Source organism: Gadus macrocephalus, chromosome 7, assembly GCF_031168955.1.
Source record: "Gadus macrocephalus chromosome 7, ASM3116895v1".
Classification (NCBI taxonomy): Eukaryota; Metazoa; Chordata; class Actinopteri; order Gadiformes; family Gadidae; genus Gadus; species Gadus macrocephalus.
This window is the reverse complement of record NC_082388.1, coordinates 12,955,345-12,969,295: the sequence shown is the minus strand read 5'-3', so window position 1 is coordinate 12,969,295 and position 13,951 is coordinate 12,955,345. Positions and strand designations below refer to the sequence as shown.

The window sequence follows — 13,951 nt, the reverse complement described above, 5'->3', positions numbered from 1 at the left end:
TATCGTTTGCTGTTTATATTACCTGTTTATATTACCTGTTGCTGTGTTTTACAAAAACAGCAACAGGAGTTATTACTTTTTATTTCGGATAACTTTTTGAGGATCTAAAATATGGTATGTACTATGCAGGCTAGCGTTTATTTTTCATTTTGCGTATTATATATATACATATATATATATATATATATATATATATATGATTTTATTCAGGACACATGAAGATCCATAGTACAATGTATTATGTCTGGATTATGTCTGATGTCTGTGTGAAACAGACATCACAGTTCAAATGTGTAAACATTAGTATGAAATTAATCAGGTGTATAATACAGGTGTATTCTTTCCTGTTTGTGGTTTATGTGGGTTAACGTGAATCTATTGTTGATTGTAAGCTTAGTATTACTTTTCTGTCTCTAGTAGTCCTAGTACATTATCATGCATCTTCTCGTCGCCGCTCTGTCTTTCTGTCTCTCTGTCTTCCTGCCTGTCAATCTGCCTGCCTGTTTGTCTGCCTGTCTGTCTGTCTGCCTGCCTGTTGGCCTATCTGTCTGTCTGCCACTAGTCTGTCTGTCTGTCTGTCTGTCTGTCTGTCTGTCTGTCTGTCTGTCTGTCTGTCTGTCTGTCTGTCTGTCTGTCTGTCTGTCTGTCATGATCTGTACAGTATGAATGTTCATTAAAATCACAAAACACCAACACCCCCCCCCCCCCCTCCAGAGTCGGCGGGCCCGCCCCCCCGCGGCCCCGGGGCTGCACCCTCACTGTGAGTCCTGCTACAGCCGGCGCTGCAGGGCCCGTCCGGAGGGCCCGGGGAGCTGCGCCCTGGCCCCGTGCCCCCTGCTCTGCGGAGCCGTCTTCCACCTCTGCAAGCAGGAGGAGCACGCGCTGCTGTGCCCCCGGCAGAGGCGGCCCTGCCTCAACGCCGCCTACGGCTGCCCCCACGCCATGCCCCGGGCCGCGCGCGCCGCCCACCTGGCCTCCTGCCCCGCCAGCGTGGTGAGCTGCTCCATGGAGTGGACCCGCTGGCCGGTGGACGACACCGACCCGCACCACCTGGGGGCGCTGCAGGCGGAGGTGCTGACGGAGGAGAGGGGGAGGCGGGAGGAGGGGGGGGGCCGGGGCGGGGCTCTGGACCTGGCCATGGCGCTGGCCGACCAGCGCGTGCTCTACAGCCGCCTGAAGATGAAGCCCCTCTTCCCGGAGCTGATGGAGCCGGAGGAAGAGGGGGCGGGGGGGGGAGGGACCAAGGAGCGTGGCGTGGAGCCGGCGACGGTCACCGATGGAGACGCCGTAGGAGGTGAGGGGCGCCCCCGCGCTGGCGATGAATGTGGAACTTCCTCTCATGATCTGGTGGGCAATTGGGGTATCAAGGGGAGACCAGCTGACAGACGGTCAGAGTTATTGTATGAATATTCAATCCAAAGAAATACAGTTATGAATATCTCTCCATTTTGACCCACCCCTTGTCTCTCTTGGTTTCCCCTCTCTGGGGAGGGCGCTGTAGGTCTCATCAACGAAGGCGCAGAGGGAGACAAGGCTCCTGAAGAGGCAGACGCAGGTCAAAGGTCGGGCACTGGCATCAACACGGAGAAGTACAACCTGTGCGACATGATGTTCAGCATGGAGAAGGGTGGGTGTGCTGTCGCAGAGAGAACCCAGGGGGCGGCTAAACAGGAGGCCAAAACGAGTGACGGGGCGATGGAGGGCGGGCCCCAGCAGGGCCCCAGTGGGCCCCACCAGAAGGCCCCCGGCGGGCCCCAGCAGGACACCGGCAGGACGGGCCACGCTCCCTGGCAGGACGGGGTGCTGGAGCGTCTGGGGGAGGAGCTCAGCCCCGCTGAGTACAACATGTACATGGTGCACCACGGCCGCATGCTGCTGACCTTCGGGAAGATCCAGGCCTGCACGCCGCGCGAGAAGGACTTTGTCTACGGAAGCCTGGAGCCCATCCCCCTTCAGAGCCTGCAGTCCTTCAAGGCAAGGCGGAGCAGTCCCAAACACGACGCTACATTTTGGAGTTTGCTGCCATCTACTGGTTTTAGAGGAAGCAACCGTTGCAAATAATCCCAAATTAAACATATAATGGTCATTCAATTTTTGCCTTTTATATAGGTGAATATATATATATTTTTTTTTAAATCCCATTTTTGTAGCCTGTAGAATTGGTTAATCTACATAATATTTCTGATACACCGATCTCTATCCTACATTATAACATAAGACATGCATGTAACATGCTTTTAGCCTTAGCTGTGTCCACCATGCAGAGGTGCTGCTGCTGCTCCTGGGTGGTGGAGCAGCACTCTGGTCTCTAGAACCTTACCCTCTGCCATCTGGTCTGCTCCAAGATCCCCGAGAGCTTCCACTACAAGCAGCGCGTCCAGATGGCGTATGACGCGGCGCAGCGCGTCCAGAGCGAGGAGCGGTCCGTGGACACGTCTGACCTGGCGGTGAAGGAGGAAGACTGGCACCAGGACGAGGCAGACAGCACCCTGCTGGGCTATGCAGAGCTAGAGGTCATGGGTCACAAGGTCCGTAATCGTTTGATAGAATTCAATTTAGAGAGGAAATGGTATGTGTTACAGCCTTTCACAGAGCTGTAATCTGAGGCCTGGGTAATAGACCCAACTAGTGAGGACAAGTCTACTACCTGACCTGCATATTACATAACAAAACAGGTGGTGTGTTTAAGAAATGTGCATTTGAACGTCTTTCCGTATTTCTCCTCAGGTGTGGGAGGCTTTACAAGAACCAAAACCCTCTTCCACACAACATGGAGATGTGACTCTGATTTGTTGCCTTATGTCTGTTGCTTAAAGTGCCAGCGGGCCAGTGATCCCCCCCCTCGTATACCCCGCTGTCATGCATGACTTGTGTCTCCAGATCAGTGACACCAAGGGGACGGACGGCCACTACGTGGACGTGGGGACCCAGACGCACTCGTTCCGCACGGCTCCGTTCCGGAGGACCACCACCCTGGAGGAGGTGACGGCGGGGGGGCCCGCCAAGCTCCGCCTCCAGCTGCAGGCGGGCAGCGTGAGCAGCAGACACAACAAGGCCACCTCCGCCTTCACCTTCAGCTGCGGCCACAGCTTCCATCGCTCCGAGTTCCCCCGACACTTCAGGTGTGTCCCTCTGCCCTTGAGCCGTCCCGTTGGCTCTTGTCAGCGGTGTATGCTACCAGGAGTGAACGCGGCCTCATGAATGAACCACCGCTCAGATCGGCCGCTGGTTTGTATTCTGACTCTCACTGTGGACTTTTATTAGAATTGGACTCAAGTCGACTTCGCAGCCATATTTAAAAATGTACATTGAAAAGGGGACAGTTGTCTCATGGCCCATTCCACTTTCCCGGCTTCAGGAACGTCCACGCTGACGTCCAAACGTGCGTGAGCGGCTGGTTTGAGCAGAGATGTCCCCTCTCCTACCTGGGCTGCACCTTCAGCCAGAGAAGGTTCCAGCCCTCCACCCATAAAGCCACCGTCACCTACAAGTAAGCAGGAATAACCTAGTTATTGAAGTTGAACCTGAGTAATTCAGGCTACAGTAAGCTACAAGTAAGCAGGAATAACCTGGTTCGTGAAGTTGAACCTGAGTAATTCAGGCTACAGCAACCTAGTAATAAATCCAAAAAGAAATACCTATTCAATGAAGACTCACAAATTCACCTTGAATGATTGTCTTTTCAAAATTAAGACTATATTAACATTTATTCAGCATGGAGGATGAGCCTGGCCATGCTGAGAAACACTCATGAACTCTGGCTTTGGAATAATATCCATAGTATATAATAATATCACTGATAGACTCTACCATAAAGACAATGTACGAATGAATGTAGATCTATGTTCTTGTTTGTGACGGCAGCGTACTAATACACTCTGATACTCTGTTCGTCCCAGCCAGGAGCTGAGCTGCTTCAACCTGTGTCCAGGGGACGGACCCCCCACAGCCCCACCAGGGCCCCCGCCTGGGGCCCAGGGGAGGGGCCGGGGGCGGGGACCAGGAGGACGGGACTCTCTGAGCGGGCTGCCCTACGAGGTGCTCTGCCACGTGGCCAGCTTCCTGGACAGCCTGTCCCTGTCCCAGCTGGCCCTGGTGTCCCGCCTGCTGAGGGACGTGTGCTCCTCCCTGCTGAGAGACCGGGGCATGGTGACCCTGCGCTGGGAGAAGAAGACCTACACCCATGGAGGGGCCAAGTGGAGGGCCAGACCTGTGAGCAGTCTAGTTCAGCTTGCATATTAAAAACACACTGACGCACTAATATGCAGTAGGCATGTATACTGATGGTTTGATATACAGAACAAGTCTAGGATATATTTAGTAATTGATTATTGAGTGACTGTTGATCATTTGGATGGAGAAAGTTCACAGTGCCCGTATAATTAAACTTTAATTAACATGGCGCATTGGAGCTTGAGGTATATCTTTCAAGTTTAGCTTTTAGACTATGACATCCATATATTTTCTTTACCCTGAGGGTTTCCTCTGCTTCACTCACGCCCACTGCAGGTGTGGGAGTTCAGCCATCTCTTCTCCACGGTCGATGCTTGGTGCTTTGCAGACGTCCCGCCCATATCGGCTCATCTCAGAGTCTGTCCGTACTACAAACCTTCTCTGGGCCACCAGCCCGTGGCCCTGGCCGGAATGAAGGAGAGGCAGGACGGCCCCTCAGAGAGACAGACCCTGGTCAACCAGTTCATGGGAAACAGACTGCAACTTTGATACTTTTTTTTTGTTTTGTTTTTTATTTCAAGCCATCAATCGGAACTGCAGCAGCAGTTAGGAGAGGCCTAAGCAATCAAGACTGATGCAATTTAATCTACTGCCTGCCTGTCATGTGATCAAAAGAAACTGCTCGAGAGCTAATCCCTACATGGCCAACAGGGAGACAACATAACAGCTATAACGACAGCAGTTGGTTAGATTGCATCAGTCTTGATTGCTTAGGCCTGTCCTAACTGCTACTGCAGTCCCAATTTTTATGGCTGGAATTTTCTGGTCTGTATTTTGACCACTTGAATATAAATCATCAATATCTTAGTTTGAAAATCTGAATTTTTGAATGTTGCATTTTTTTTCTTTTTTGGAAATGTTTCACTTTAAATGCGATGTTGGAAATTTAAAGAGGTGCATTTATAACAAATAAATTCATATTATCTTGCTTTCAACGTATTATATTTAAATGTTTTGAATTCAATTATTTGTATACTTCGATAGGCTATACAAAATACAGTAGCTTTTAAAATTCTAACCGGTAGTGACATTTGCTTCTATAGCTATGGAAGTTCTAACAAATTAGACTGAAATGATAGCTCTTCAATCTTACCTACTGCACCTTTAAATGTTCGGTTGTGTCTATGTAGTTTTGTTGTATACACCTACAGCACCTTTACATTCATATTAGTGTCTATGTAGTTACCTAGCACCTTTACATTCGGTGTCTGTGTAGTTTCTCTAAACAGATATGACCCTGTCCATGGTACTGAGCTCATTTATGAGAAACAAACAAATGATCTTGTGTAAGAGGTACATATTTAATTATGATAGACCGACTTGTAGAACCGAATCGTACTTTTTTCAAATAGGTTATCAAATGCATATAATATGTTATATCTTTCGAATCTTTTAATTTAGGCTGAAATATCGTTAAAAATATAAAAATCACTACTTTCACGTTTCCCAATATAAAAATAATGCGATAAACTACTTCAAGACCTTTTTAATAGGCATGATTAAAATAAAGAACACAAGCAATGACACGGGGATGATGGATGACGCTACCTGATAGCTGCTACCTGATAGCCTACTTCCTTCCGCTCTGCATCTAAACCCGCAGCTCGGCTGTCACATGGAAGTTATTTGAATGGAAAAGCAGTAAGATAGTTACTGGTTTGATGAGAGAGAAGCATGCTCTGCGGTACCGGAAGGATGTTAGAGGACATGTGGGACGGTACCGGCTGGGAGGGTAGGATTAGGGGATTTCTATTAATAGTGGATTTCAATCAATAGTGGATTTCAACCAATAGTGGATTTCTATCAAAAGGTAATATCTATCTAAAGGCGATATCTAGGAATAGGTGATCTCGACTCGCAGGTTCCAGGGTTTCCCCACAGCCCCCAGGACGGAGACGGACCCCAGCAGCAGCAGATCCCCTGCAGCAAGGATCCACTGACGGACTTGAATTAACGCAATAAGCAGTCAGGTCCTCAGTCTGTTGGCGCTGGTGGATGCTGCGGTTCTTTTGTCTCAACATCGCAACATCGCATCTGCCCGATGAAGGACACAGACTGCAAACTGAGAGCGCAGATCCATGAAAAACACTTTGGCCCCAAACACTCTTGATTAGCCGGGGGGTCGTCATCGCGATCTGCCCCGAGTCGAGACCAGCTGCACATCTTGGACCGACTTCCTATTGGGACACGAATGAGCAACCAGGCAAAGCGACACCAATGTGAGTTGATAAGTGGACCTTCTCAATATATTGATGCATATCGATTAAATGAAATAGGTTGCGGTGCAGCTACTGGTTGTAGCAGGCTAACACATTCCTGTTCATTTCTGTTATTGTCACCGCGGGGATCCCGTCACCAGAAGGCTTAGCGTGCTGCTGTTCGCTCCATCACAGATCGGGTCCAGCGGTTGTGATCAATCCAGCGGTTCTGTGAGCAGAAGCTGCAGAAGCTGCAGCAGCAGAGCAATGGAGACGGAGAAGCTCGAGCAGCAGGTCGCGAGCGTGGAGCGGGGCATGGCCTTATTGAAGCGGGAGCACCTGGCCATGCTCGCCGGACTTCAGATTGAGATCAGCCGCCTAAAGAGGCGATGCAGCGGTCAGTCTCACGGTGTCTACACGGCCCCAATGTAGGCTATAGCCGATGTTTATGTTTAGGGGGTTGAAGTCATACTGCGTCCTACGGCGAAGTCCTAATGAGCCTGTCTGTCTTTCTGTCTGCAGAACTCAACTGTGAGTTGGACGCTCGGTTTCCAGCTGCAGGTAAGATTTAGGCAAGCAAGAGATCCATGAGCACACCAGAGAGTGACTGTAGATGAGTGTACATGTTTTTAGACACAGTTTAAAAAGATATAGGAGCACAGACAACTCTGAAGGAGACTTCATGATGGCAGAACCTAGCGGGCCCAGATGATATTCCATCCTGCCCTATGGGGGGGTGTGTTTCGATAGCCATCAGGCTGGCAGAGACTATGAGACACAGCACGATATCGCTGTCATGGTTGAAGGGCGAATGTGAAACGTAATGCTTCTCCGGTGGCTGTGGACAGTAGCCTGGTTACGTTGATACAATACTCAATATTCACTGGATCAGATCGGATGCCCTCAAAATGTTCATGTTGTTGTAGAATTGTGCACATAGTAGCTATTGGACCCCGAAGGTTGTGGTTGTTATTTAATTCAGTGATAGACTACCTGCAGCTCAGGGACGTGAACCCCGGTTCACTCAGGATTTTGCGTTCCCCTTTGTGTGTGTGCGTGCCCCTTGTGTATGTGTGTCCTCACGCCGTCATAACCTGATGGAGAGGCATGTAACGGTCATGTGACCCCGTGGGCCACGAGCAGTTCAAGTTCCAAGCCCTTAATCCTAATTGTGTGTGTGTGTGTGTGTGTGCGTGTGCGTGTGCGCGCGTGCGTCTCTCAGAGGAGTGTGTGCTGGTCTCGCGGTGCCAGGCGTCGGAGCGGCTCCTGGAGCAGCAGGCGTGCGCGGGGGCCAGCGTGCGCGCCGCCCTGCGGGCGCGGCAGGCACGGGCCTGGGCCCTGGGCCGCGCCCTGAGGAGCGACCAGCGCCGCTTCCTCGAGGAGCTGAAGCGCCGCAGCCACCGGATCACGGCGCTGGGCCGCGAGCTGCAGCGGCAGACCCTCACCTCCACCGCCCTGGGACAGCGGCTGTACCTGCAGCGCGGGGGGCTGGTCGCAGGGGGGGAGGGGGGGGAGGAGGAGGAGGAGGAGGGGGAGGAGGGGGGGGGAGGGGGATCAGTGCTCAGGGGGAGCCCGGCCGGAGGGTCCGGGCCGGAGGGATGTACCGGACGAGATCGAGCGGGAGGAGGAATGGGAGTGTGACGAGGTCGAGGAGGACGAGGACGAAGAGGACGACGGAGGGGAGGGCTCCGACGCGCTCCGGCCGCCGGCCCGTCCCGACCAATCGGACGAGCTGTGCGCGAGGCACGTGCGCGTGCGGGAGCAGAGAGTCCGTGCGTGCGTGCCGTGCGAGAGAGTGACCTCCCCGCAGAAGCCGCAGCCCATGCCCGACCCCGCCCTCTTCCTGGTGCCGCTCCGGTACCGGCTCCTGCGCTGGAGGCGGGCGCTGAGGGCGCGGAGCGACCCGCGGGGTCTCCAGGAGGAGTGGGAGGACCTGGGGGAGGAGGGGGAGGACCTGGGGGAGGGGGGGGGGGTGCGGCGCAGGGTGGACATGGGAGCGGCGGAGGGGGAGACCGCTCTGTGAACTCCGTAGAGCCCCCCCCCGTGTCAGACACGGGGTCTGTTCCTATTGGTCCACTCGGGACCTATGTTGCAGGGGCGTCACTATTTCGTGGTGCTGTTGGAAAAGTGAGGGCCCCCACATAAAGCACGGTCAAACAGGTGTACAACTGATGCACACTTAACCCTCGACTGGATCCCGGTGTGTGGAGCGGATCTCTTTGGATCCGTCCAGGAGAGATGGTCCGGATCGTACCGGTTCCTGAGGCTCCACCTGGCTGCTTGCTTATGAGACCAAGGTGTTGCTCTGGGGCATTTCAGGCGTATCGTTTATGTCTGAATTCCCTTAATACTTATTCCCTAAATAGTGCACTAACTAATGTACTACTTAGGGTTCACTATGCAGGGAGAGTGAAAGGTGATGGACGCCTGGCTGCTCTGTAGGTAAAGGATCGAGCGTTTGATGGTAGAACTAGAGATGTGCTTATGAACTCAATTAGCTGAAAGAATAACTTATAGAAAATGGAACCATTGTAAAAAAGAAAAGGTCATGAAGTTATAATTTAACTTCATGAAGTAGCCTCGATCCTGGGTCTAAAGCAGCAAATTGCTCAGAATATTCCTGTAGAACGCTTATTAAGGGACTGTTGACAATTCAAGTTTGATGAATGAGAGTATAATTTTTTATATGATTTGCACTTTATTAAACTAATGCCATGAGCCTCTCGTGGCAAAATAACTACAATTGTCTGTTTTTCTGTGTTTGAGGATAGTAGTCTTTCCATTTAGTTGTGTAAAAGTGGGAGTGTGTGTGGATGATGGTTTGAGCAGTGATCCGTGTGCACTGGTTAAACCACCCATCTCCACAGTCACACACGGAGAAGGGAGATCGCCTGCATGGCAACATGAAGCACCAGGTCATGTGTCATTATCTGCAAAACCTACAGTAAACAGGATTTCCAACCCCACCACCCTGCTGCGTCCTTGTCTTGAGGAGCCCAGGAAATGTTCCCTAGGAGGCGTGTAGCGATTGTTGCAATAAATGCATCACATTCGCTATCAAATACAGAAATATTTATTACATTTTCCTCCTCCAGATCACTTGGGAGAAGCAGTTTTCAATTTCTAATTGGAACAATTCAACATAAGATGTGCGGTCGTGTGCCGTAAATCCCAAACCCACGTTTAACAGCTACATTTGTAATCCTGGCCTAGATTGGGATGCCACGGTTTACCGCCTCATCAGGCCAGAATGCGGATTCAGTGTTGTGTGGAGGGCTGCTCGTAGGGCGCCTCTGTGTCTCCACTGTTCCCACACGGTCCGTTATGCAGCCCCTGCATCCTGCTGGAGCTCTGCAGTGCTGCCATGACAACCAACAGCAGCTCCGGGGCACGCTGTAACGCATACCAAGTGAAGCCAGACTGCTGTCTGCAGCCCGGTGGCACACGGTGAGACGTTTCTACTGCTGAAGACGGGGTGTCCTACAACACGCTCGCTGGTGTTTAAGCATAAAGTACACCGGCTCCTTCCCAGCGTGGTTTACACTCACAAGGTAGACAGAGAGCGCATGGATCACACAACCCGTGGACAGGAAGTTACATCATATTCATAAAAAAAAAAAGAAAAGAGCCAGAGAGGTGGCCCTCTTCTGGACTGGCTCAGGTAGTGTAGCGTGTGCCAAGGAGGGAAGGACACACACACACTGCTGTGGGGCTGCAGGACGACAGCACACATGTACAGGGACATCATGTGAAGGGCAGGGAGGATTTACACACACCCGCACACACACACACACACACACACAGAGAGGTGCTTGTGGAAGTGGTTTTGGCAGCAGCAGAGACCAGAGAGTCCGTGGTGGGGAACAGTCTTGAGGAGGGAAGCCTTTTCTACTCACAGCCTGAAGATGAAGGGAATGGGCCTATGAGGACGGACTACAAGACCATGTGAGCAGGTTGCCGGTACAGTTCTTGTATCTCTTCTGTTTGGAATATGTGCATGTAATCTGAGTCTCCATGTGCTCTGCTCGTGGGAGCATGAATAGATTGCTATTAGCTGCTGCCTATCTACCTAATCTCTTCCATAATCTGTAATCTGGGTGACTGACTCTTATCAGTTCCTGGTTTAGAAACAATGCATGTGGTGGTTGTTGTTTTTGTTTTAAGACCACCTCACATCATGTTTATTTTTGTTAACAAATACTAGGAGTGATAACATTTTTGTTAACTGCAAGTGAAATGATCAATGTCACTTACACAAGATTTCATATTAGATGGAAATATATGTAATGTGTTAGAGTGAATACCACCTAGTGCATTATCAGTTGGTAGCCCTGTAGTACTATAGGTTCATAGCACAACATCTGATGAGCACCTGGGTCAATATTTGATGCCAATGAATTAAGGTAGAGCAAAGGTTTAGGCGATATCACAAAAATAAATCAATAAATCCAATGCAAATTTTGAAAATCTAGACTTGATGAAACACAAACATGCAGATGTCTCGACAACCCAATGTACATATTTGACACTTGACCCCTCTATTGAAAGGTCAGGGTGAATATAATTGAATGACACGAGACATAAAATCGCAATTGAACAATACGGCTGCCAGATGGAGACGACGGTGTGTTCTGATTGAAGGGAATTTACCTATTTGGTCTGAAACCTTTCTTACTATACATTGATTGTAAACACCATATTTAGGGGCAAAATGGTGCCCAAAAACTAGATTATGATTTTATATTGGTTTTATGGGATCAAACACAACTTTGACGGCAAAACAACAAAGGTTTGTTCTTGATGTTTTTCATTGCCTCTTGTTCTTCATACATGCCTCTTATTTCATTTGGGGTTGGAATCGTCTTTTGTTTAGCTAACAATGGTTAAGACAGACTAAAGGTTGGGAATTTAAGCTTTCTAGGGGCGTCTCCCGTGACACATAACACTTTCTCATGTGTTTAAATGCTTAAAGTGCATTTGGGGCGCGGGCCTTTACCCGGACACATTTCGGGATGAAGAGGTTCCACACCTTGCCAGAAGTCAGGACACAATGGCAGAGTCGAGTTTGGGATCACTTTGAATATAAGCGTGTCTGTCTACCTGCCTCTGACCTTCAGTTGAAATGAGTCCTAAAGTTACACGTGTTCTCAGGGCGTCGCAGACATCCCGCTGAAGTGCTCTCGGTATTCTGCTGAGATCCGCACGGACATCTGTAAGGTAACCCCCCCCCCGTCAGCAGTCCCCTCAAGACACACGTAGGCAAGCATGCCCAGACACACACACACACACACACACACACACACACACACACACACACACACACACACACACACTCACACGCACACACACACACACACACACACACACACACACACACACACACACACACACACACACACACACACACACACACACTTACACAGACAGACACACACACACACACACAAACACACCTACACATGCCTGCACTCGCATTCATACAGCACAAACACAAACACAAACAATGGTGAACGTTCTGTGAGCTTGTATACCTCTGTTAACGTCCTTGCTCCTCCCAGAGGCACCATGGGCAACTGGCTGCAGTGTTGTCACTCCGTCACAAACTACCTGTGGCGCCGCGCCGTCCCGGGGACGGGGGGCGGCCCGGAGCGCTCCCCCCTGCTGTCCACGGACGGCAGCGACTCCGATTGGCCGACCCGGCCGGAGGACCAGCAGGACGAGCTGCTGACCGTCAGCGGCGCGTCCGACCGGGTGGCGCTGGAGCGGGAGCACTTCCTGTTCCCCGACATCATCCTGAGCAGCAGCGGCGTGCCGGTGGAGCCCATGGTGTGTCTCCTGGTGTGCGAGGAAGACGAAGAGGGAGGAGGAGGAGGAGGAGGAGTGTACGAGAGGGCGGACGGGGCTGGAGAACACAGGCTGTGGGTGGAGGTGGAGACTCAGACGGAGAGGCAGGAGAGGCAGGGGGTCATGGGGGTCCAGACCCAGACCCAGCAGCAGGCCGAGGTGCAGACCCAGACCGACATGCTGACGTGGAGGGACCTGCCCGCCACCGTCCCGGAGGAGACGATCGGGCGGGTTTGCAGAGAGAACCAGTTCCATGCAACAACAACAACAACAACAACAACAACAACAACAACAACGTGCGCACGATTAGAAGCCCAGACGGGCCTGGGACCCTGGTCCGGCGAGCGCCCGGAGAGTTCGCCCGGCGGGAGGGTCCCGGCCCGTCCCGGCCCCCAGTCAGAAGTCGCTCACGAGATGGAGGGTCACAGGGAGACCAGAGACCCTCAGGGGTACACAGGAGCAGAGTCCGTCGTGGGCCAACTGAACCACAGCCCTGTCGGAGCACGCCTCTCCCTGACAGAACCTCACCCCGTCGGCGCAGACGTGGGAAGACCCCACCAGACGGCCACGCAGGCACACATTGTGGACGAAGGAACGATGGGGGAGAAAATCAATAATGGGGATATAATGTTGGACGCGAGTACTGTCCATTTCCCACAGAGCAAAAGCATCACTTTGAAGACACTCGAGAATGTCAGCGGATTGCTGAGCGAACAAAACGAAAGCCACGCAGAGCGACCACCTGTCCCAGAAGAGGACGGCGGTGCAGCAGTAGGGGAGGGGGTCTGTGGAGACCCCGCTGGTGGGCACCTCAACAAGGAGTGCAAAGGGGGAGCCGAGGTGAATGTGAACCCCACAGGGCCGGCTGATCCCCATGCCTCAGGCCCAGGGGGGGGTATCGTCAAAACCTCCAGGGACCCAAAGGACAGCCCAGCACCCATGGGACAGGATGTAGCGCAGGAAGAGGAGGCGTGGCCCTCCAACGTGGAAGTGGAAGAGCAGGGTGCTGAGCAGAGCGCCGAGCGGAGCGCTGAACGGAGCAGGCCGGAGGATGGAGGCCCCCCCGCCGGGCCCCGTGGGGAGCGAGGGGGGGTGAAGCTGTTCCTGGTGGACAGGCTCTTCCTCACAGCCCCCCATGTTAAAGGTGTGTGAGAAAGCCCGGCTGGATGTATGTTTAGGATCTCTTGGTATCCGTCTGACCTTTGACCTCTCTCTCTTCATGTCAAAAGCGGAAAGCTCGGCGTGGGACGCCTTGGAATGTTCTGGGGCCGATCAGCGGGAACAGGACCAGGCCAGCATCCAGGAAGTGGTCAGCCTCCACGAGGCAGGGTTTATGGTCAGAATCCAGGCTCCTGCGACGGAGACGTTTGAGCTGCAGGTACACTGCCACAGAAGACCACTGTCATCCATGTCCACAGGCTTCAGAGGATTTCAGAGCAAGAAGCCATTTCATGTGTCATGATTTCTATTTTGTGTCATTTCATGTCAACTCTTTTGGTGTATTAATCCCCCTATATCCTCCCTGTCTCTCTCTCTCTCTCTCTCTCTCTCTCTCTCTCTCTCTCTCTCTCTCTCTCTCTCTCTCTCTCTCTCTCTCTCTCTCTCTCTCTCTCTCTCTCTCTCTCTCTCTCTCTCTCTCTCTCTCTCTCTTTCTCTCTCTCTCTCTCTCTCTCTCT

General features: G+C 51.8%; 3 protein-coding genes across 4 annotated transcripts in view; all 3 read left to right on the top strand.

Annotated features, from left to right (window-relative positions):
- The first annotated feature begins 40 nt into the window (after positions 1-40).
- Positions 41-5,168, top strand: LOC132460926 (F-box only protein 40-like). The gene is made up of 8 exons (XM_060055908.1): positions 41-114; positions 715-1,294; positions 1,517-1,974; positions 2,346-2,528; positions 2,881-3,122; positions 3,359-3,490; positions 3,900-4,212; positions 4,510-5,168. The coding sequence occupies exons 1-8, from the start codon at positions 112-114 to the stop codon at positions 4,720-4,722; spliced, it is 2,124 nt and encodes a 707-aa protein (XP_059911891.1). The 5' UTR covers positions 41-111; the 3' UTR covers positions 4,723-5,168.
- Positions 5,169-6,323: 1,155 nt separating this feature from the next.
- On the top strand, positions 6,324-11,690 carry LOC132461187 (coiled-coil domain-containing 92B-like). Its single transcript, XM_060056231.1, has 9 exons — positions 6,324-6,452; positions 6,593-6,828; positions 6,954-6,992; positions 7,654-7,922; positions 7,975-8,370; positions 8,482-8,558; positions 9,762-9,878; positions 11,404-11,470; positions 11,583-11,690. The coding sequence occupies exons 2-9, from the start codon at positions 6,699-6,701 to the stop codon at positions 11,688-11,690; spliced, it is 1,203 nt and encodes a 400-aa protein (XP_059912214.1). The 5' UTR covers positions 6,324-6,452; positions 6,593-6,698.
- Positions 9,905-13,951, top strand: part of LOC132460798 (clustered mitochondria protein homolog) — a 17,077-nt gene continuing 13,030 nt past the window's right edge. Inside the window, exons 1-4 of one of the 2 annotated variants that reach the window (XM_060055666.1) lie at positions 9,905-10,376; positions 11,583-11,648; positions 11,990-13,419; positions 13,505-13,653. In XM_060055666.1, the coding sequence (XP_059911649.1) occupies positions 11,997-13,419; positions 13,505-13,653 (1,572 nt within the window). In that variant the 5' untranslated portion in view covers positions 9,905-10,376; positions 11,583-11,648; positions 11,990-11,996. Of the gene's footprint in view, positions 10,392-11,582; positions 11,649-11,989; positions 13,420-13,504; positions 13,654-13,951 lie in introns of both variants that reach the window. The other variant, XM_060055665.1, reaches the window with a different exon arrangement.

What these genes read in the sequence shown, in the direction of transcription:
- LOC132460926 (XM_060055908.1), top strand. An exon ending in AGAGCCTGCAGTCCTTCAAG is followed by an intron (nt 1,975 to 2,345) that starts GCAAGGCGGAGC and finishes GTCTGCTCCAAG; the next exon opens with ATCCCCGAGAGCTTCCACTA. An exon ending in CCAAGTGGAGGGCCAGACCT is followed by an intron (nt 4,213 to 4,509) that starts GTGAGCAGTCTA and finishes CGCCCACTGCAG; the next exon opens with GTGTGGGAGTTCAGCCATCT.
- LOC132461187 (XM_060056231.1), top strand. Translation starts at nt 6,699, where the DNA reads ATGGAGACGGAGAAGCTCGAGCAGCAGGTCGCGAGCGTGGAGCGGGGC. An exon ending in CGCTCGGTTTCCAGCTGCAG is followed by an intron (nt 6,993 to 7,653) that starts GTAAGATTTAGG and finishes TGCGTCTCTCAG; the next exon opens with AGGAGTGTGTGCTGGTCTCG. An exon ending in ACCTGCAGCGCGGGGGGCTG is followed by an intron (nt 7,923 to 7,974) that starts GTCGCAGGGGGG and finishes GGGAGGAGGGGG; the next exon opens with GGGGAGGGGGATCAGTGCTC.